At 41.8% G+C, this 22,619-nt stretch overlaps 1 protein-coding gene and 1 pseudogene across 1 annotated transcript in view; both read left to right on the forward strand.

Annotated features, from left to right (window-relative positions):
- The window catches only part of tusc3 (tumor suppressor candidate 3), a 141,729-nt gene extending 138,681 nt beyond the window's left edge, over positions 1-3,048 (forward strand). The window contains exons 9-10 of the mRNA XM_017686208.2: positions 2,292-2,382; positions 2,755-3,048. Coding sequence (XP_017541697.1) covers positions 2,292-2,382; positions 2,755-2,770 — 107 coding nt within the window. The 3' untranslated portion in view covers positions 2,771-3,048. The remainder of the gene's footprint in view (positions 1-2,291; positions 2,383-2,754) is intronic.
- An 18,923-nt stretch (positions 3,049-21,971) lies between these two features.
- LOC119262108 lies at positions 21,972-22,119 on the forward strand (annotated as a pseudogene).
- Positions 22,120-22,619: the final 500 nt, after the last annotated feature.

The following is a 22,619-nucleotide window of genomic DNA, read 5'->3' on the forward strand; positions in this document are numbered from 1 at the left end:
TGGAAATTCAGTTCTTTTCTATGTGTTGTTAATACTTTATTACATGTAGTAGCAGCGTTATATAATAAACTTTGCAGTTCAATTAAAAACAATGCTGAGCAAACGTTATGCAAGTTAGGAACTTTGGAAAAATTAGCCGCTTGGATGAGCACAGAATTCAACTAATTTTCCTGTGTTATTAATGCTTTATTAACTTAGACGTGTCTCATGTGTCTACATTAATAAAGCATTAATAACACAGGGAAACCAGTTGAATTCAATGCTTGGCAAATGTAGACATGTAATACATGTTATTGCTGATTAGTGCTTGGATAAGTATAGAATTCAACTGCTTTCCCTGTGTTATTAATGCTTTATTAATGTAGATGTAGCACATGTCTACATTAATAAAGCATTAATAACACAGGAAAAGCAGTTGAATTCAATGCTTTGTACATGTAGACACGTAGTGCATATTTTTGCTGATTAGTGCTTGGATAAGCATCAAATTCAACTCATTTTCCTGTTATTAATGCTTTATTAATATAGACATGTAGTACATCTTATTACTTGTAAGAAGCTTAAGGTCAATATTGCGAATGCTTTCTTGCATGCTCATTACAGAGATGTAGAAAAAGCAGCTTGATTTGTGCCTTGAGTGCGACTTCAGTTGTTTTTGATGCTTTATTAGCGCTGTATTACACATTTTTTACATGTAATAAGTGTTGTAGCACTGAACAAGAATAAATGCAGGTTAATCAACAATAACAGTGCATTTAAACAGTGTTTCAGTCCTTTCTGTTGTACCATATTTTAGCATGCTGCTTTGTTTAAGACAGGAAGTCTGGATTAACCAGTGGATCGAAGTTTACTCCAAAGCCCGTTTTTATCAATCAATCAATCAATCAATCAATAAATAGAAACAAATTGTTATTTTGGGAGATGTGAGAAAAGTTACATGCTTAAATGTGAAAGAACTGCTATTCATGTGCTATTGATAGTTTATTACATATTTATTATATGTAATAAGTGGTCTTTTAGAGCTGTTTTTTTTTGGGTCTAATTAAATAAATAAATAAATTAAAAAAATATATATAATAACGTTTATGTCCTGCTTGTGATTTCACTTGTTAGCATCCTGCTCCATTAAGATTGGTCTGGATTGCGCAGGGATAGCCAGTTAATCAAAGGGATCAAACCTGTTTTGATCTCATAATAAGGGTGAAAGCTGGATGATAATTATTGGAAGAATGGGGAAAGGCACCCTGATGTGCTGACATGTGCGCTGCATTCACTTGTTCTCATGTGCTATTAATAATTTATTACAGATTTGTTGCATGGACGTCCAGGATTGTAGATCTGATTAAGAATAAATTGCAGGTTGAGAACAATGCTGCCTTAAGATTGGTACTCTGGGTTAAACAGCGGATCAGCCCTGAAACCCATTTTTCACTAAATGTTTAACCCCATAATACTTACAAGAAAACTAGAATGCTAGTTATGAAAGGTATGGGGAAAACATCTTGAACAGGGTACTTAAATATGACTTCAGCGGCTATTCATGTGTTATTACTACTTTATTACATATCTATTACATGTAATATAAGTAAGGTGCTGAAAAAGGATGTTTTTTTGTAGGCTAATTAAGAGCAGTGATACAACAGTGTGATTGCGTTCTGCCTGTGATTTCATTGGTTAGGATGCTGCTTCAAGTAAGATCTGGATTGCTTTTGATTAGCCAGTGCATCAAAGTTCTCCCCAAAACCTGCTTTTTTGATCCCGCAATAATGGTGAAAGCTACTCTAGCATGCTAATTATTAGAAGTGTGGGAAAGGCAGCATGAATGTGCATTGAATGTGAATTTAGTTGCCACTTGGGTGCAGTTATAACACCTTTAATGCATACAATAATAGTGTAGAGCTGATCAGGAGTGCAAAAGCTCATACCTCTGATTGCCCTTATTAGCATGCTGCTTCATCTAAGATTAGTTTTCAGATCACCCCAAATCCTTTTTTTCGACATTTAATCCCAAAATAGAGGAAAAAATCGTTCCTGAATGCGCTGTGTGCATTTAATGCACATTGTAATGCTATTCATGTGTTGTTAATGCTTTATTACACGTTTATTATATGTTATAAATGTGTTATAGAGCTGAGCAGCAGAGTGGATTTAGTGGGGGGATTAAGACTAATAAGGCTGCCTTATGTTATTTAACACCTGCCTGCCGTTTTCCTACTTTGCTAGCATGCTTAGTGCATGAACCCGTGAAAAAAAACAAGCTAATGCACTTTTTAAATCTTTGATCTTTGCAGTTATCTGTCTGGTCGGGCTGGGGCTGGTGGTCTTCTTCTTCAGCTTTCTTCTGTCCATCTTCCGGTCCAAGTATCATGGTTACCCCTATAGGTGAGTTGATCACATTACAGACCAGCAGGTCCATCTGACCTGGACATAAGATTTACCTGAGGGTAGGATCTCATTAGCATTTCGAAGAAATAGGCCCTAAAACACTGAATGAGGATATCAATAGATATTTACTGCACTTAATTATGGTGCTGTAGAGCTGAAAAAGCAGTTAACATGATTTCAATTACCTTCCATGCATTCGCACATCTTTTGTACTTATTACATAGTCTTAAGATATTATTACATATTTATTACATGTAATAGTGGTATAATGGCGCTAAAAGCAATCTGTATGATATGTAATAAGAATGATGAAGTGATATAAAATTTTCATGCAACTTATATTTCTCTTTCTGTCTCTACTACTCTCAGCTTCCTGATTAAATAAAGCCAGAAGGATTCCAGGAGCTTCATTTTGGGAATTTTATGTCTGATTTAAGTATTTCTCACACACACACACACACACTTTCTAAGCCGCTTCTCCCTCAGGGTCGCGGGGGTGCTGGAGCCTATCCCAGCGGTCATTGGGCGGAAGGCAGGATACACCCTGGACAGGTCTCTCTCACACACACACACACACACACACACACATACACACACACACACAAAAAAACCTTGCTGTATCATTGACTGATGTGAAATAAATCTAAATGAGACTGGACTTAATACATTGCCTGATCATTGGTTGTCATTTTCATGTGCATGTGTTTTGTCTCTGATGAAGTAGATCCAGTAGAGTTGGATAACACAGAGGGTCCAGGTAGCCTCACAACAATCTGAAAAAGAACAGAATTTACAGGAAAGAATCACACTAGTCGAGTCCTGCTGGAGCGTTTGGCATGTCTCTACAAGAAAACTGTAAATGGGAGTCGTCCAAATATGCATAGAAGGTAAAATTAGCCAACCAGAATTGAAAATCAGGAATGAGAGCCAGACTTATCTGTTCAGGAATGAAAGGGAAGCATGTGGCCAGGAATGAAAGGTGGAATTGTCTGATGAGTAATGAAAGGCAGAATTGGCCAACCAGGAACAGGCACACAACTGGCAAGTAAGGATCTTCCAATTAGAAACAGAAGGTAGATTCATCTGTTTAGAAATGACAAAACGTTGAATCAACTGATCAGAACTGAAGCCGGAGTTGTCATGTCAGGAAAGAAAAGAGGAATTGAGCAATCAGGAGTGAAGACACAGTGGGTTCAGAAACGAAAGGGAGAACATTCCAGTCAGACACGAAAGGCAGAATCTTCCGATCAGGAATGAAAGGCAGAACCGTCTGTTCAGGAGTAAAAGATGGAATCATAAGATCAGGAATGAAAGGCAGAATTGGCCAAGCAGTAACCGACAAACACTCATTCAATCAGGAATGGAAGACAAAATCGTCCAATTAGGAATGGAAGGCGGAATCATCAGGAATTGAAGGTTTAATTGCCCAGGCATGAACAAAGGGTCGTCCAATCATGAATTAAACACAGAGTCATCTGTTCAGGAATGAAAGGTGGAAGCTTCCAATCAGGATTGGAAAGTAGAATAATCTCATCAGGCATGAAAGGTGGAACCATCTGATCAGGAGATGAGAGGTGAAATTACCCAAGTCAGGAGATTGGAAAGCAGAGTCATCCAATCAGGAAGAAAAAGTGTAATCTTCCAATCAGGAATGAAAGGCAGAAAAGGCTGGTCAGTTAAAGGTGGAATCATAAGATCAGGAATGGAAGGCAGAATTTGTCCAATCAGGAACAAACAAACACTCATCCAATCAGGAATAGAAGACAAAATCATCAAGTCAGGAATGGAAGGCTTAATTGCCCAGTCATGAACAAAATGTCATCCAATCATTAATTAAACACAGATTCATGGTCAGGAATGAAAGGTGGAATCTTCCAATCAGGAAAGAAAAGAAGAATAATCTGATCAGGCACCTAACAAATCATTTGATCAGGTGTGAGAGGTGAATTATCCACTCGAGATTGAAAGGCAGAATGATCTGATCAGGAGTGAAAAGTGGAATCTTTCAATCAGGAATGAAAGCTAGAACCGTCTCATTAGGAGTTAAAGGTGGAATCATCCAATCAGTAATGAAAGGCAGGATAGGCCATTCAGGAACAAACACATACTCATCTGAATAACAACGGAAGACAAAATTGTCCATCAGGAATGGAAGGCCGGAATCTTCAAATCAGCAATGAAACGTTTAATTGTCCATGAACAAATGGTGAAGTTCTCCAATCATGAATGAGACATGGAACCATCTGGTCAGGAATAAAAGGTGGAATCATCCAATCAGGAGTGGAAAGTGGAATAATCTGATCAGGCATGGAAGGTAAAACCTTCTGTGAAGACAGTTGATCAGAAATAAAAGGCAGAATCATCCACTCAGGAATGAAAGGTGGTAGAATTCAATCAGGAAGGTAGAATTCAAGAAGGTCAGATATTCTGATAAGGTGTGAAGTGGAATTATCCCGTCAAGAACGGAAGGTACAATCGTCCGATCGGGAGTGGGGACACAATCAGCCAATCGGGAACGACAGGCAGAATTCTCAGGAATGGACACACAAGCCGCAAATCAGGAATGCCAGATTGTTGCTAAATTTGTGTAGGAATGAAACCGTTGTGCCATTCTGGAGTAGACGATGGTGTCGTTTGTACAGAGCAAACTCCAAAGCTGCTTTATTAGCGCACCATTGTCGTTGTTGATGTTGACATTGTTGATGTTGTGGATGTTTTTGTCACTGTTGTCGGCTTTGTATTGCGTTAGCCCTTCAAGCCGATATGAAAAGCGGCCGTCAAACATCAAATCAAAGGGCCAGCATTAGATTAGAGAGAATACAAGCTGGCTGTAATCTCTCCGAGCTGTCGCTGCACATTAGGAGCTGCCACTCCAGTGCAAGTGCGTGCGTGTGGGTATGAAATGGCAATCCAATTTGTACTGTCCTGTTTTTCCTCTCCTTCCCCCACTTCATCCTTCAGTCTTTAAGGACACCGTGCTGGAAAAAAAAGACAGATGAAAGGATGAACAGAATGAGTGTTGACGGCGGGCTAATAAAGTGATTTGGGAGCAAATGTAGCTACTGAAGCCACACAGTGAATGCTAGTACATACTCACACTCTGGTAGAGACTACATGTCTAAATGTTTGTAGGTGTAGACAGGGGGTTGATGACAGGTTGAGAGGGCTGGCAGGCATTAAAGTCCAGAGACATTGGTGTTGTAAGGACAGTGACCACAAACTAGCTTACTTCCTTTTACACTGTTAAAAAAGATGGTTTTTCAAGGTTTCTTTAGCAAAGAACCCTTTGATGACCACTCAAAGGAACCTTTGAACCCTTGATTAAAGAGTTCTTTGTATCATGAAAGCGTTCTTAAGATCCATCTACACTCTCAGAAAAAAAGGTACGAAACCATCACTGAGGAACTACCCAACTTGTCACATGGGTGGTCCCCTCAAGGGTACTTCTCAGTACCTTTAGGCCCAATCCCATTTCACCCCTCGCCCCTACCACTTAACCCTTAGCTCTCTGTTTTGCACGTTCACGTCTAGGGGTAGGGTGTCCCATTTTTTGTTGTGGTAGAGGGGTGGGTCGATGTGTTAGGGCTATATTTCAGACACACTCCAAACAGAGTGTTACCAGAAAAAAAGAAAAGACGGCTGCAAAAGCGACCAAAGAAACCCACCAATGTATTTTGTCAGTTAAAAATTATGATAACCGTTGTTTGTTATTTAAATGTACTATGGTCTTTTTCTTCATAACAAGCATAAAAATTGCTCTAAACATGCTAATGTCTTGGCAGCTAGCTAGCTAACTTTCCCATTCCACCTTGAATTGTCCAGCAGTATCAACGCCTGAAGTGCCAGAATGTCACTGCTGCACCATTTAACGTGAAAATTTGAACAAGAATAGCTGACTTCAGCTTCGTAACACCAATGAATTAGCGGTGGTAATAAATAATTGTCTTATACCCCCCTTTGAAGGCATATGATGTAAAAACCCAGCAGTGAGGAGCTGCACTTTTCCCTTCTCTCCTATCACTGAAGTCGGGCTGGGTCGCCTACAGAGCACCGCTAGTACCCTGTTAATGAAGCAGTGTATATATATATATATTTATATATATATCCATCCATCTTCTAAGCCACTTCTCCGTCAGGGTAGCGGTATGTGTGTGTGTGTGTGTGTGTGTGTATATATATATATATATATATATATATATATATATATATATATATATATATATATTTTTTTTTTTTTTTTTTTTTTTTTTTTTTTTTTTGAGAGTTGTCCCATTTCATAGGGCAAGATTTCAACCACTACACTTTGTAACTCCATTCCAAGGGGTTAGGATGACACTCAAAAACAAGGGGTAGGGGTGAAAAGAAGAAATGGGATTGGGCCTTAGCCAGTTTTCAACCTGCAAAAACTTTTTAAGGTTTTTTTTTAACACCTAGGCTATCCCAGGGCTCCTTGTTTATATACACCTGATCCAGAGCTTCTTCTGGAATCAAGGGGGTTTGTTCCACCTCTGTCGCAGTAACAGCCTCCATTCTCCTGGAAAGGCTTTACACCAGATGTGAGAACATTTCTGTGAGGACTTGATTCAGCCAGAAGAGCATTACTGATGTTGGATGATTAGTGTGCATCACAAAATCTAACTCATCCCAAAAGTGTTGGATGGAGTTCCATCACTCCAGAGAACAGTTATACAGTTTATACCACTCTAGTCGAATCTTGGCATTTGGTCAGGTGACCCTCATGTTGTTCTAGAGCATCTCGTTCTCTTGGTCAGTGCATTTCTGAGGAGGTTATGCAAGCTGGGGTTGCGCATTTGAACTCCTGGGTCAGCAATGGTTGCACCCACAGTCCGCAAGGAACTCTGAATCTTTGTTCTCCATGGAAAAAAAATGAATGGGATTTTTGAAAATTGACACTTTATTAGTTTTAGAAGCACCTCTCTTGTAGCCTTGTCTTGTTGGGGTACAGGTAAAGACTGGAGTCCTTCTGATGATGCATAGTTTGTCTTCCATCCTCTATCACAGTGGTCATCGTCCCTGGTTCTGGAGATTTACCTTCCTGTAGAATCAGGTTCCACCCACAGTCTGACACACCTGCTCCAGGTATTTCATCAGAAGAATTTGATTGGCTGCATCAGTACCTTGTCTTAGGTAAGAGAATGCTAGTTGCAGGTTGGAATTAAAAGTAGATCTCCAGGTGGAAGTTTGATGACCACTGCTTAAGCCATTCATCACAGGCAGTTTCTGACCACAGGACTCTCTTGATTGGTGGTGGACCACTCTTAACATAGCAGTGAAATCCATACCAGCACCACACAAACAGCCATGTAGTGGGTGTACCTCAAGGGTACCTCTCCGTTCCTTTAGTTAGGGAACATAATTATACTATAATCTGATAAAATTATATAACCCTATTTCCAAAAGGTTAGGATGCTGTGCGAAATGTAAATAAAAACAAAATGAAATTATGTGCAAATCATTTAAACTATATATTTATTTGAAACTAGTTCAACATATCAGATGTTGAAACTGAGAAATGTTGTTGTACTTTGAAAAATAATTGCACAAATTGAATTTGATGCCAGCAACATGTTCCAAAACAGTTTGGTACAAAAGGCTGGTGAAGCTGTGTAATGCGCACATACAGAGAATTCTCTGTATGCAAGGGACAAGGCCAAAAACCAGAATTTGCTGGCCATGATCTTCAGGCCCTCAGGCAGCACTGCATTAAAAACAGACAAGATTGTCTGAGAAAACAGCTCATCACTACATCCACAAAAACAAACCATATATAAACAGGAACCAGGAATGCTGCCACCTTCTTGGGGCCTGAGCTCATTTAAAATGGACTGAGGGGAAGTGGAAAAGTTTCCTGTGGTCCAACAAATCAAGATCTGAAATTCTTTATGGAAATCATGGACACTGTGTTCTCCTGGCTAAAGACCACTCAGTTTGTTATCAGTGCACAGTTCAAAAGCCAGTATTCACGAAGGCATGGGTGACATGCACATCTGTGAAGGCACCATTAATGCTGAACGCTATATACATGTTTTGGCAACATATGCTGCCATCCAGATGACGTCTTTTTCAGGGAAGGTCTTGCTTATTTCAGCAAGACAATGTCAAACCACATTCTGCATGTATTACAATAGCATGGCTCTGCAGTCCACACCGATCACCACTCAGAACATTTGGTGCATTATTAAAAGGAAAATACAACAAATGAGACCTCAAACTGTTGAGCAGCTGAAATCCTGTAACAAACAAGAACAGAAAACATTTCACTTTCAAAACTACAACAGTGTCTCCTCGTTTACCAAACACAGAGGGCACGCCCCCGTCACATCTGTTTTGGAACACATTGTTGGCATCAAAATCAAAATGGGCATATTTTTTTTAAAAAAACAATAACATTTGATATGTTGTCTTTGTAGTATTTGCCTTTAAAAGTATGGTTTACATGATTTGCATTTGATGTTGATCCACAAAATTTGGGGTTGTAGTTTCTTCTTCTTCTTTCGGCTGCTCCCTTTAGGGGTCGCCACAGCGGATCATCTGCCTCCATCTTGCCCTATCCACTGCCTCCTGTACTTTTACACCAACCATCTCCATGTCCACCTTCACTACATCCATAAACTTTCTCTGAGGTCTACCTCTTCTCCTTCTGCCCGGCAGCTCCATCTCCAACATTCTTTGCCCAATATTTCCACTATTCCTCAAAACATGTCCAAACCATCTCAACCTGGCCTCTCTGGCTTTATCTCCAAACTGCTCCACCTTCATTGTCCCTCTGATCTGCTCATTTCTAATCTTGTCCAGCCTTATCACTCCCAACGAAAATCTCAGCATCTTCATCTCTGCCACCTCCAGCTCAGTCTCCTGTCTTTTAGACAGAGCCACAGTCTCCAAACCAAACATCATAGCAGGACGCACTACTGTCTTGTAAACCTTCCCTTTCACTCTTGCTGCTATCCTTCTGTCACACATCAGCCCTGACACCTGTCTCCACCCACTCCATCCTGCCTGCACCCTCTTCTTCAGCTCTTTTCTACACTGTCCATTGCTCTGGATGGTTGACCCAAGATATTTGAAGTCATCCACCTTTACGACCTCTACTTCTTGCATCTTCACCTTTCCACCTGCCTCCTTCTCATTCACACACATGTATTCCGTCTTGTCTCTACTGACCTTCATTCCTCTCCTCTCCAGTGCAAATCTCCACCTCTCCAGATTCTCTTCCACCTGCTCTCTCACCACAAATTACAATGTCATCTGCAAACATCATGGTCCATGGAGCCTCCTGCCTGACCTCATCTGTCAACCTGTCCATCACCATTGCAAACAAGAAGGGGCTTAAAGCTGATCCCTGATGTAACCCTACCTTCACCTTGAAACCATTTGTCACTCCAACTGCACACCTCACCACTGTCTCACTATCCTCATACATGTCCTGCACCACCCTAACATACTTTTCAGCTACACCTGACTTCCTCATACAGTACCACAGTTCCTGTCTTGGCACCCTATCATATGCCTTCTCTAGATCTACAAAGACACAATGTAGCTCCCTCTGACCTTCTCTGTACTTCTCTACCAACACTTTCAATGCAAAAATTGCATCTGTGGTACTCTTTCTAGGCATGAAACCAAACTGCTACTCACTGATCTGAACCTCTCGCCTTAGCCTTGCTTCAACAACTCTTTCCCATACCTTCATGGTGTGGCTCATCAACTTTATACCTCTGTAGTTACTGCAGCTCTGCACATCACCCTTGTTCTTAAAAATGGGGACCAGTACACTGCTTCTCCACTCATCAGGTATCCTCTCACTCTCCAGGAGTTTGTTAAACAACCTGGTTAAAAAGTCCACTGCCTTCTCTCCTAAACATCTCCACACCTCCACAGTTATGTCATCTGGACCAAATGCCTTTCCATTCTTCATCCTTTTTAAAGCTGCCCTCACTTCCACTTTACTAATTCTCTGCACTTCCTGATCCACTATCCCCCCCCCCCCCCCCCCCCCCCGTTCTCCTCCTCTCTCTCTCGTTTTCCTCATTCATTAGTTCTTCAAAGTACTCCTTCCATCTACTCAATACTCTCTGTTCACTCACTAGAACATTTCCCTCTCTATCCTTTATCATCCTAACCTGCTGTACATCCTATACAGCTCTATCTCTCTGTTTAGCCAAACGATACTCCTTTACTCCTTTACTGTCCAGCCTCTCATACAGCTCATCATAGGCCTGAGCCTTTGCCTTTGCCATCATTCTTTTCGCTATGCGACTAGCCTCACAGTACTCCTGCCTACTCCCTTCATCTCTCTGGTTTTCCCACTTTTTCTCAGCTGCCTTCTTCTTCTGAATACTCTCCTGGACTTCCTCATTTCACCACCAACTTTCCTTGTCTTCTTTCCTCTGACCAGATGAAACACCCAACGCATTCTTACCAGTTTCTCTCACCACCTTAGCTGTAGTTTCCCAGTCCTCAGGTAGCTCCTCACTGCCCCCAAGGGCCTGTTGCAACTTTTCCCTGAACTGCCTGCAACCATCCTCCTCCTTCAGCTTCCACCATCTAATCTTTGGCTCTGTCTTCACTCTCTTCCTCTTCTTTGTTTCTAATCTCATTCTACAGACAACCACCCTATGCTGCCTTGCTACACTTTCCCCTGACACCACTTTACAATCTCCAATCTCCTTTAGGTGGCATCTCCTGCTAAGGATATAATCCACCTGTGTGCACCTCCCTCCACTCTTGTATGTCACCCTGTGTTCTTCCCTCTTCTGAAAATACGTGTTCACCACAGCCATTTCCATTCTGCATATGAACTGACCACATTCAAAATTACACCATCAACCTCCAACTTCAGGCTCATGATCCTGTCTGACACTCTCTTTACATCCAGAACACTTTTCCCAAGCTGTTCCTTTAGGATTATCCCTACTCCATTTCTCTTCCTCTCTACACCATGATAGAACAGTTTGAATCCACCTCCAATGTTCCTGGCCTTGCTTCCTTTCCATCTGGTCTCCTGGACACACAGAATATCTACGTTCCTTCTCTCCATCATGTCTGCAAGCTCTCTGCCTTTACCAGTCATTGTCCCTATGTTCAGAGTCCCTAAAATAACCTCCACACTCCTGCCTTTCCTTCTCTCTCGCTGCCTTCTAACCTGCCTTCCTCCTCTCCTCTTTGATGGTCTTCGACCTACAGTAATCCAATTTCCACTGGCACCCTGCTGGTCAACAGCACCGGAGGCGGTCGTGGTTAACCTGGCAATCATATCTGTGATCCGCATGATAGTTTTAGCACAAGTTTTACGCCGGATGCCCTTCCTGACACAACCCTCACCATTTATCCAGGCTTGGGACCGGCACCAGAAGTACACAAAGTACACCCCTAATGGCTGGTTTGGGGGTTGTATTTTCTAAGTTTTAGAAAATGATTACACACACCTCGTCTCATCTCCAGGCCTTTTATTTTATTGTTCTGTTTCAGAGGAGCTGATTATGAGCTACGTCTGTATACTGTCTATAATGAACCTGTAAGGTAGGTGTTTCCAATAAAGTGGCCAGTGTGGCAAGGTGCAGGGTATCTGAACCTATAAAAGTGGAAAGGCAGGATATTTCTTTAATTATGCAATCTTGATGCTTCATCTTGAAGAGATGGAGTCGCTTCCTAATGGCCGTCAGCTCTCTGTCATCTTCCTCTCTTATCTGCCCCTCAAGGGGACGTGAGAGAGAGAGACACCATTATCAAATTCATAAACATCATTAGCATTTCACTCTCAAGTCCTCCAAAAATAGCTTTTAAAAAACTTAATTGCTGCTTTATTTATAATTTGTGGCTCTTACTAAAATCAGAAGAGGCTTTTGACGGCATATACTCGGGGTCATATGTCGATGTATGTGTGCACCGGCTGGCAGGGTGGACATGTACGTCGCTGACCTCTATTACAGCAGTCAGGCACAATGCAAACACACACATGCAAGTGTGTCCACCCTTTATTCCAGCTTCAGTTCACTTTTAGTTTCTCAAGTAAATCTGCAGACACGCCTTCAAAGTTCAGTCTTAGTTCAGTCTTTGTTTTCTGAAGTAATCAAACACATTCAGTGGTGTTGAGATCTGGACTCTGGGGTGGTCAGTCCACTGGTCAGCTTCTTTGTTTGATGTTTCACTTAATATGGCATTTTTCTGCAAATTTTAGTTTACAATTTCTATATACACTATATTGCCAAACGTATTTGCTTGTCTAGCTTCACACACATGAACTTGAGTGATGTCCCGTTCTTAATCCATAGGGTTTATTATGGTGTCGGCCCACCCTTTGCAGCTATAACAGCTTCAGCTCTTCTGGGAAGGCTTTCCACAAGGGTTAGGAGTGTGTTTACGGGAATTTTTGACCGTTCTTCCAGAAGCGCATTTGTGAGGTCAGACACTGATGTTGGACAAGAAGGCCTGGCTCACAGTCTCCGCTCTAATTCATCCAAAAGGTGTTCTATTGGGTTGAGGTCAGGACTCTGTGCAGGCCAGTCAAGTTCTTCCACACCAAACTGGCTCATCCGTGTCTTTATGGACCTGCTTTGTGCACTGGTGCACAGTCATTTTGAAACAGGAAGGGGTCGTCCCCAAACTGTTCCCACAAAGTTGGGAGCATGAAATTGTCCAAAATCTCTTGGTGCTGAAGCTTTAAGAGTTCCTTTCACTGGAACTAAGGGGCCGAGCCCAACTCCTGAAAAACAGCCCCACACCATAATCCCCCCTCCACCAAACTTTACACATGCTGCACAGGTGGTGTCTGATCACGGTACCACGCTGGAGTTCACTGAGCTCCTGAGAGCGACCCATTCTTTCACTGATGTCTGTAGAAGCAGTCTGCAGGCCTAGGGGCTCAGCTTTATACACCTGTGGTTATGGAAGTGACTGGAACACCTGAATTCAGTGATTTGGATGGGTGAGTGAATACTTTTGGAAATATAGTGTATTTGCTGAGATCAATATATTGGAGAAAATAAAACATAAAATATGAAGTGCCAAAACTTTTGCACAGGCCACATTTCAATGTTGTATGTTATATTCTGTGAAATTCAGCTGATGAACAGTAAATGTGTGTTGAAGTTTGTTTTCTGTCATTTATTCTCGCTGACAGGGGCTTCAAAACTTTACACAACATAGATCAATATTCAATTATTAATCACGAACATTAAAACACATGAAATCATGAATCGAGTGTAAGACCTGAACTACAACATGGGATGAAGCCTAACAGCCTTTCTGAGCTCCGCCTGTTCTCTTTCTCTCATATTGACCTCCAGATTTACAGTGTTCCTCAAACCTCTCTCGCCCCCTTTCTCTCTCTTACCATCCCTCCGTCTTTGTTTCTGTCTCTTGCCTTACCATTCTTTCCTACTTTCTTTCTGCCTCCCTCCTTATGCTTCCTTCTTTCTTTTCATATTTATTTCTTCTCTATACCTCCTTACTCTTCTTTTTTCGCTTTCTCTCTCTTCTCTCTCCCTCCTTACCCTTCTTTCTTTCTTTTTTTTCTCTTTATTATCTACCTTTTTTCTTTCTTTCTTCCTTCCTTTTTCTTTCTTTTTTTCTTCCTTTCTTTCTCTTGTCTCCCTTTTCTCTTTCCCCTCTTTCTTTTTCTTTTCTTGTACCCTCCTTACCTTTCATTATTTCTGTCTTCTGTCTCCCTCCTTTCTTTCTTTCTTTATTTCTTTCTTTCTTTTCTCACCCTCCTTACCTTTCATTCGTCCTTTTTTCTTCCTTTCTCTCTTCTCTCTCTACCATTCTTTCTTTTTCTTTCTTTATTCCTCTTCTCCCTCTTTACCCTTTTCTTTCTTTCTTTCCTTTCCTCTCTTACTACCCTACCCCTCTTTCTTTCTTTCCCTCCTTACCTTTCTCTCTCTCTCTCTCTCCCTCTCTCTCTCTCTTTTCTCTCTATCTCTTCTCTCTCTCTTCTTTCCTTCTCTCTCTTCTTTCTCTCTCTCTCTCTTCTTTATCTCTTTCTCTCTCTCTTCTTTCTCTCTCTCTCTTATTTCTCTATCTCTTTCTCTGTCTCTTCTTTCCTTCTCTCTCTTTCTCTCTCTCTTCTTTCCTTCTCTCTCTTTCTCTCTTCTTTCCTTCTCTCTCTCTCTCTCTGAAGTCCTCCAAAAAAATCAGATGGCCTTGCTTTCAAATCTGGATTCAATTAAGTATTAAATCAACACTAATTAATCATTAATTAATTAATGTGCTTAGCCGGAACAAAACACTTCCCATAGCCATGGAGTCTCCGGGGAGGGGAGGAGTGGAGGGAGGCACAAGTCTTCTGTTTTCTGTTCTCATTTTGGTGGGATTACACTCGTCCTGTTAACAAACCATCAGAGAGACGCAGCACTGGCTTCCATCTGAGCTTCTCTCCCAACATTAAACGCTAACATTTTAGCTTTAGTCCACTGTAATTACAGGCATGCGCCGCAAATCCCTCTGAGTTAATTGCATTTGAGGGTAGAGGAGAAAAAAACGCCCACGCAGAGGCGAGATTGACAGCTGATTGGTGGGATTAATACAAGTTCCTTTTTTTTTTTTTTTTAAAAATCGCTCGCGGGAACGCTGCTAATGGCAACCAGCTGGGATGAAGGCAGAGTCATCTGCATAGCCGAGGGAGCCGGCGGCGTTTTAAAAATAACCGCACAGGCCGAGACACTGCGGTTACCGCAGCGATGGTCTGTTTAATGGGCGGTCCCTGACTGCCCACTGACAGAGCAGGGGATCTCCAGGGGAAAGCAGCCCGAGGTTCCCACGGTCACAGGATGACTCAAGACCAGGAAAAGGCTCCTCAGCACACATACAGGTTTGCTTTTATGCAGTGTTAGCCCAGAGTTATGAATGTGTAATTATCTATATGCAGTATGTTTAATATATATGTAATAATATCTTCCATATGTGTTATACATGCCAATCATCAGCTCCACTGACAATATAGGAGTACTTAGCACTTGTAGTTCTACAGTTACAGACTGTAGTCCATCTGTTTCTCTGATACTCTGTTACCCTGTTCTTCAGTGGTCAGGACCCCCGTGGACCCTCACAGAGCAGGTACTGTTTGGGTGGTGGGTCATTCTCAGCACTGCAGTGACACTGATGTGGTGGTGTGTGTTGTGCTAGTATGAGTGGATAAGACACAGCAGTGCTGCTGGAGTTTTTAAACACTGTGTCCACTCATTGTCCACTGTATTAGACACTCCTACCTTGTCGGTCCACCTTGTAGATGTAAAGTCAGAGACGATAGCTCATCTGCTGCTGCACAGTTTGTGTTGGTCGTCCTCTAGTCCTTCATCAGTGCCCACAGGACGCTGCCCACAGGACGCTGTTGGCTGGATATTTTTGGTTCTCAGTCCAGCAGCGACACTGAGGTGTTTAAAAACTCCAGCAACACTGCTGCTGACCACATGGACCTCTGTGCAATACAGATATCTATCTAAAGGTACCTGTACATAATAATGTTGGAAACCCTCGGACCTCCAGAAGGGAAAATTATAATGGTTATAACTGTGATATGACATATTTTTCCAAGTAATGTTAGAGCACCTTAATTGGGCCATTTATCATGAAATGAAAAAGGGTAACTGGACACTTATGTAATTATGTAAATTATGCTGCTGAGAGTGGGCATTGGTGTTGAAAACAAAGTGTGCAGTGGCTTTAAGACAATTAAGTTCATTAAATGGACACAGTAATGTAGGATAAGTAACCCCCATAGACCAATACCGAGACCACCCTCATTCCACCATGCCCACCCTCAGCACACTGAACAACCTGAGCAACTGATGGTGGTCTTAATTTACTTAAAAAGTCCTTTATATGGCGCACACATACATACGCTTATTCCCCTTGGTCACTTGGGGATGCTGGGGTCTAACCTGGTGTTCATTGGGCGGAAGGCAGGAAACACCTAGGACAGGTCGCCAGTCCATCACAGGGCAGACAGACAGGTACATGCACATTCACACCTAGAGGAAATTTAGTATCTCTAATTGGCTGCCTGTCTTTGGACTGTGGGAGGAAATGCATACGGACACAGGGAGAACATGCAAACTCCATGCATAAAGGACCCTGGTTGCCCAGCTGGGGAATCGAACCCAGGCACTTCTTGCTGTGAGGTCAGGGGTGGCTCCACACCTCTGTTTCATGGCTGACTGGCTTGACTGGGTAACCAAAACTACATGTCATGCCATGCTAAAAGCATCTCTATAAACCTATTCATGAGAGCTTTTTTAATATTGTATCATTTTCATTTGGTTCAATTAAATGGTTTCGCGCTGCAATGCCTAAAGTGGACCAAATTAACATGAGGTTGTTTGATTATTGGTCATAACTTTTGCAGGGATGCAATCACTCTGTTGTAACGTTGGGGAGCGATGATGAGGCGGACGCATATGCGGAGATAAGTGAGATTTATTAAGGGCAGATCCAGAATCAGGGTCAAGACAGTCCAGTCAGGTAGCCAACACGGAGAGAAACAACACAGGATAAACACAATGGACAGTACACTTCAGACACTACCAAACAATTCAAACAAAGACCAGCAACAAACCAAGACAAACACAGAGCTTAAATATAAAGAGGGACATAACGAGAGACAGGTGGATAACAGGTGGTAACAATCAGGGTCTGGAGGGGCAGGGTCTGGAAACAAGGGGGCAGGACAGGGAAGAATCAGAACAAAGAAAGCACATGGACAAGTAAACAAAAGCACATGGAAAACTGCAACCAAAACAAAATTACATAGAAGATTGAAACCAAAACAAATGCACATGGATAACTGGGAGGGGCCAATTGTGACATCTGTCACATTTGCCACCAAGAAAATATAAAAATCTAATAGTAAATATAAAATAAACTGCATGTGTATCACAAAACAAAGTAATGAAAAACTGTACTTGATATCTGCTGATCTGTCAGATCACTAATGCTCATGCCACAAATACATTCTGTGATTCCATGTGCCAAAATGTTTATTTATTTATTTATTTTTGTAATATAATTTTAGTGGCATAATTTTAAGTAGTATTTAATTAGTATTATAATTAGTATTGTAGTTAAGTGGTATTTAATTGGTATTATTTTATTGTTCGTCTACTGTTATTATGAGCAGCTTGTGCTGCAGAAACAAGATATAAGATAAGATAAGATAAGATAAGATAAGGTAAGATAAGGTAAGATAAGATAATCCTTCATTAATCCCACAGCGGGGAAATTCATGAAGGCTATGTTTACACTGTTGCAAGTAGCCCAAATTTAATTTTCTCACCAAATCCGATTTTTTGTTTTGGCTGTTCATGTTATCTTTTAAATGTGATCTGTATGTGACATCAGTCTGAACAGATCAGCTCCTAAACCGACCCACATGTGCAAAAGAACAATACTTCACGAGGCTCGTCCAGAAGTAAACAATCACGACGGCCAGCGAACGCCTGTCGCTCCCGGAGCTTTCAGTTTCATTTTCGCCAGCATCACAGGAGCAATTATGAAGTTCCAATGGTTGACAGCTGGACTCATCACCCAGAATGTGTTCGACTTCACCGTAAAAAGGGCGCGTTATTCGGCTACGACTACTTCTTTGGTTCGTGTCCTCAGATTCTTTAAACTTTGATGCTGCAGCCTTGGTCTCCTCTGACTGTGCTTAGCTGTTTTGTTCAAAACCTCTTTAGAGTCTCTTCTACTTATTTGGTACAGAAACATCAGCCTAAATATTCATGACTTTCAGCAGCGTGAAATGATGACGAATGTCGAGTTGGACTGACGTAACCATTGCATGAATTCCGATCTGGCTGTTCAGACTGAGTCGCTTTGCCGCAGATCGGATGCGTAGCAGATTTCAGTATCACAAATGAAAGTGCTTTAAATCGGAGTTGAAAATGTCAGATTTTTACTTTTACACCCGCTGTGGCCAATTTGAGTGTCCATAAAGAGTGAAAAGTTAAAGCAGGCAGAGAAATTTTTTCACATGTTCACTCAGCAGGTGTGTCCCAAATCCAATATTTTTCTTCAAATATGACACATATGTGTTCTGAGTCAGTGTAAATAGCAAAAAAAAAACACTCAGAATCAGACATTTTTGATTCCGATTGGTCACGCTTTCATATGTGGTGCTGAAATCTGGCCCATATCTGACCTGTGGCAACGCGACTCTGAACGTCTGAACAGCCAGATGGGAATGAATGCAATTTTTATGTCAATCCAATGCTACATTTGTCATAATTTTGCACTGCTGAGACTCATAAACACTTAGGCTGATGTTTCTGTACCAAAAAATTAGAAGAGAGTTAACGCAACCGCTCCATGCTTGAATAGATTATGAAAGAAATGCTCAAACGTGGCTGTAGGAGAATGAGGCTGCAGCGTCAAAGAACAGTTCAATTTAAAGAATTCAATGACACAAACCAAGAAAAGTGCTTGTGCCCTTTTTACAGCGACTTTCTGGGTGATCAGCCCAGCTGTCAGTCAGTGATATTCAATGATGGCTCCTGTGCTGGAGAAGATGAAGGTGAACACTCTGGGAGCGACTGGCATTTGTTGACAGTTATGATTGTTTACCTCTGGATGACCCACATGAAGCAGCGTGAAGCTCTGTTCTTTGGCGCAGGTGGGTCAGTTTAGAAGCTGATCTATTCAGATTGATGTCACATACAGGCCAGATTTAAAAGATAATGTGAACAGCCAAACCAAAAAATCGGATTTGGTGAGAAAATCAGATTTAGGTGATTTTTAACTGCCTTTGATGTTGAATTCTCTCATTTGGTGAGGACATCATAAAAATGTGTTCCCACCAGCAGTGAACAGCGAATTGACATTTAATAAGTTCAAACTGACCCACTGTATTAGTTGACTCATCAGAGTGAAAACAGTTTTACAGGGTTAGTGAGCTGAAGCTCCTCGCACTGAGCAGCAACTCACAAAGCCTTTACTGTTTGGTAAATGTCCCACCTCTAAGCGGAAAAGGAATTTGAGCTGAGCTATTGCTTTAACTCTGAGGACTTCTGCACTTTCCAGATTCTGATGTCCACATTGACTGACCGCTGTGTCGTCAGAAGCACTTTCTATATCGCTGAGGCTTTTCTGCGGACTGGAAAAAGTCGCGGTTTGGTGTTCATTGATTGGGCGGTCGATGGCAAGTGGCGATGTGTTCATCGAGGTGTCCGGGTCGATAGCTGGGATCCAGAGGGCTGACCGGAGCATTGATGCTGACCTGCTTTTGAACAGTTCCCACGCACAGAAATGACCATCACTTTCAAAGGTTCAGGATGAGGAAAGGGCAGTGTGAAAAGCATAGAGCATGAGCAGAGTGACCATCAGCTATCTGTCCACTCACCTGCTGATGTAAATAGAGATGTGACCACTTATGCTGACTTAGCACTGCACTCCACCTTTGTTAACCGGTGGATAAATTCTAAAAATTCTATGAAAAAGTAAAACCTTTGATTATAGAAAGTCTAAACTCTGAATTGAAAAGAGGTAAAACAGAATCTCTTCACTGAACTAACATGTTAATGCAGTTCATTTGTGTTTGATTAACTTAACTGGCATGTGCAAAAGTTTGGACACCTAATCACTTGTAAAATCTGAAAACATACCTCATTAGGCCTTAATGGGTCACCAAGCCACTGCTAAAGCTTTAAGGCTCCAGCAAACAACAGTGAGAGTCATTATTCACCAATGGAGAAAACGTAGATCAGTGATGAACCTTCCCAGTCTACTAAATGCCTGCAGGAGATCACAGAAAAACCCAGGCAAACATCTAAAGAACCGCAGGCCTCACTTTCCCCAGTTACGGTCTATGTATATGATTCCACAATAAGAAAGACACTGGACAAAAATGGTATCCATGGGAGAGTTGCAAGGCGCAAACCACTGCTGACCAAATTTAACACAAAAGCATCTTGCATTTGCCAAAACAACATCTAAATGACCCCAAGATTTTGGGATGATATTCTGTAGACTGATGAGTCAAATGTGGAATGTTTTGGAAGAAATGAGTCTCATCATGTCTGGCGTAAAGCTAATGCTGCATTCCACCATAAGAACATCATACCAACAAACATGGTGGTGGTAGTGTCATGTCAAACATGGTGGTGGTAGTGTCATTTCAAACATGGTGGTGGTAGTGTCATGTCAAACATGGTGGTGGTAGTGTCATGGTTTGGGGTTGCTTTGCTTTGATTGATGGAACCATGAATTCTGCACTCTATTAGAAAATCCTGAGGGAGAATCGCATTAGTCGCTGGTGTAGACATCTTTTTTGATGATAATGAATTTTGGTGTTGTCGCTGATGCTCGCTTGTGGCGTTTGCAGTCAGGATGAGGTGTTAGACCCTCTCCGAAGGCATAGAATTGCCTGAGGGTTCCCCACTGAGGAGATACAAGGTGTTATGTTAACAATATCATCAAGGCACATATATCATGTCGTCGCTGTCCAAAGGAAAACAGGCACAAACATTCTTAACTGATAATGTAAGTTAATGTAAAAAGGTTTTATTCCAAGCAATTCTGGAGCATTTCTTTTGGTCCATTTATTATGAGATGAAGGGCAGTTGCCGTGCTCAAATTAGCCAGAAAACTAAAAATTGCAAAAAGTTGAAGGCATTTTTGGACAGCAACAAAAATGCTCTCATAATTATTTCCATATTAGTCAAGATTTATCCAAAAAAATTATCCAAATCCTGAGCCTGGAGTGACCCTTTTCTGTTTTTCTTCTAAAACATACCCCTTTTTACCTCATGAAGGTCTTAGGAATGACTTTATGAGTGTATTGGAACAGAAAAGAAAATGTTAAAATGTGCAGTGAGGGGTCACCAAGGGGCATCGACTGAAACATTAACTACACCACCTGCATAAGAGTCTTTGTCCTGAGCCACCACATGGTGACCAATAAAAGGAGGGCTAAAGCGTTGTGGATAGGTTTTGGTCCTTTAACTGTGCAGCTCTATTTCCAGTGGACCTTTGAGGAAATCCATTAGTTTCAGTGCATCCTGTTTCTAAAGGCAGACCCTCATCTCTTGCTCAAATTTCAATCTTCCGCCCGGTGCCTCTGCTGGATCGATGACTTCAAAGACATTATCGATGTCTTGGAGGAGAAACTCACACTCTGTGAGCTTAATGTGGCCAGACTGGATCGCTACTGAGACAAACCAGGGCCAATATCCTGTGTTTGTCTTTTTTATTTAAGAAGGAGAATTCTGCCTTTTTATGGGTGCTAACAATGTGGGAATATGTTCAGCGTGACATATAGTACTGTACGAGACTCCGAGACCACCCCTCAGTTATTTAATTCCCCACCAAAAGAGCCACTAAATATGAGTGATTCATTCAAGAGTCAGAGAAAATAGTCAGACTAATGTAACAGTCCTAACGAGGCTGCATGGCGACATCACCAGAAAGGTCCCGCCTCTTGCAAATGCAGCACAAAACCCGAGGGAACTGGAGAGAAAATGAGTTTGTGGCTTTTTCAGTTCTTCACAGAAATGGAGATGATGAAATACATATGGACAAATATGTCTGATTAAAATACGAAATATGGACAAATACTTTGATGTTTTAATTCATGCATACTTACCTATGGGGGCGATACAATGATCACGAAGGTGGTTAACCCAGGGCGGGGCTCGGCCATGGCACTTCGGTTGTGCTGACCCTTCCGAATTCCCCAAAGGAGCAAACAGTATGTGACTGAAGTGCCCTTGAGCAAGGCACCTTACCCCCAGGTGCTGTGGATAGGGCTGCCCCCCGCTCTGGGCAAGTGTGCTCATTGACCCATAATGTGTGTGTGTGTTTCACTGCACAGATGGGTTAAATACAGCGGTCAGTCAGTTACTCTTTATAAAGTCATGAAGGCGAATTCAAAGGTTGTGAACAACTACAATTTTAAAACAAGCTCTGCTCCAATGGTGTTGTGTCTCATCGTTTTTTTTTCCTTCGCGTCATCAGTCTGTGGATAACCGAAGGCCTGGAAGGATACAACTGGTGCGTCCTGGAAATCATTCCGAATGTGGGCTTCATTTCAAGGCTCTATACCAAGGATCTTGCACTTTGGAGTGGCCTCCCGTTACGTAGTGGCCGAGGAATCCACGGAATTGGGCCTCATATCCTGCTCAGAAAGCATTCCGAGTTGCAATGCAGGCCTGTTAAACAAGCAATTCCAACAAGCAACATGCTTCCCTTCGCTGTGTGTCGTTCAGCATTCTGGATTAATGGTT

This window comes from Pygocentrus nattereri, chromosome 22 (assembly GCF_015220715.1).
Source record: "Pygocentrus nattereri isolate fPygNat1 chromosome 22, fPygNat1.pri, whole genome shotgun sequence".
Classification (NCBI taxonomy): domain Eukaryota; kingdom Metazoa; phylum Chordata; class Actinopteri; order Characiformes; family Serrasalmidae; genus Pygocentrus; species Pygocentrus nattereri.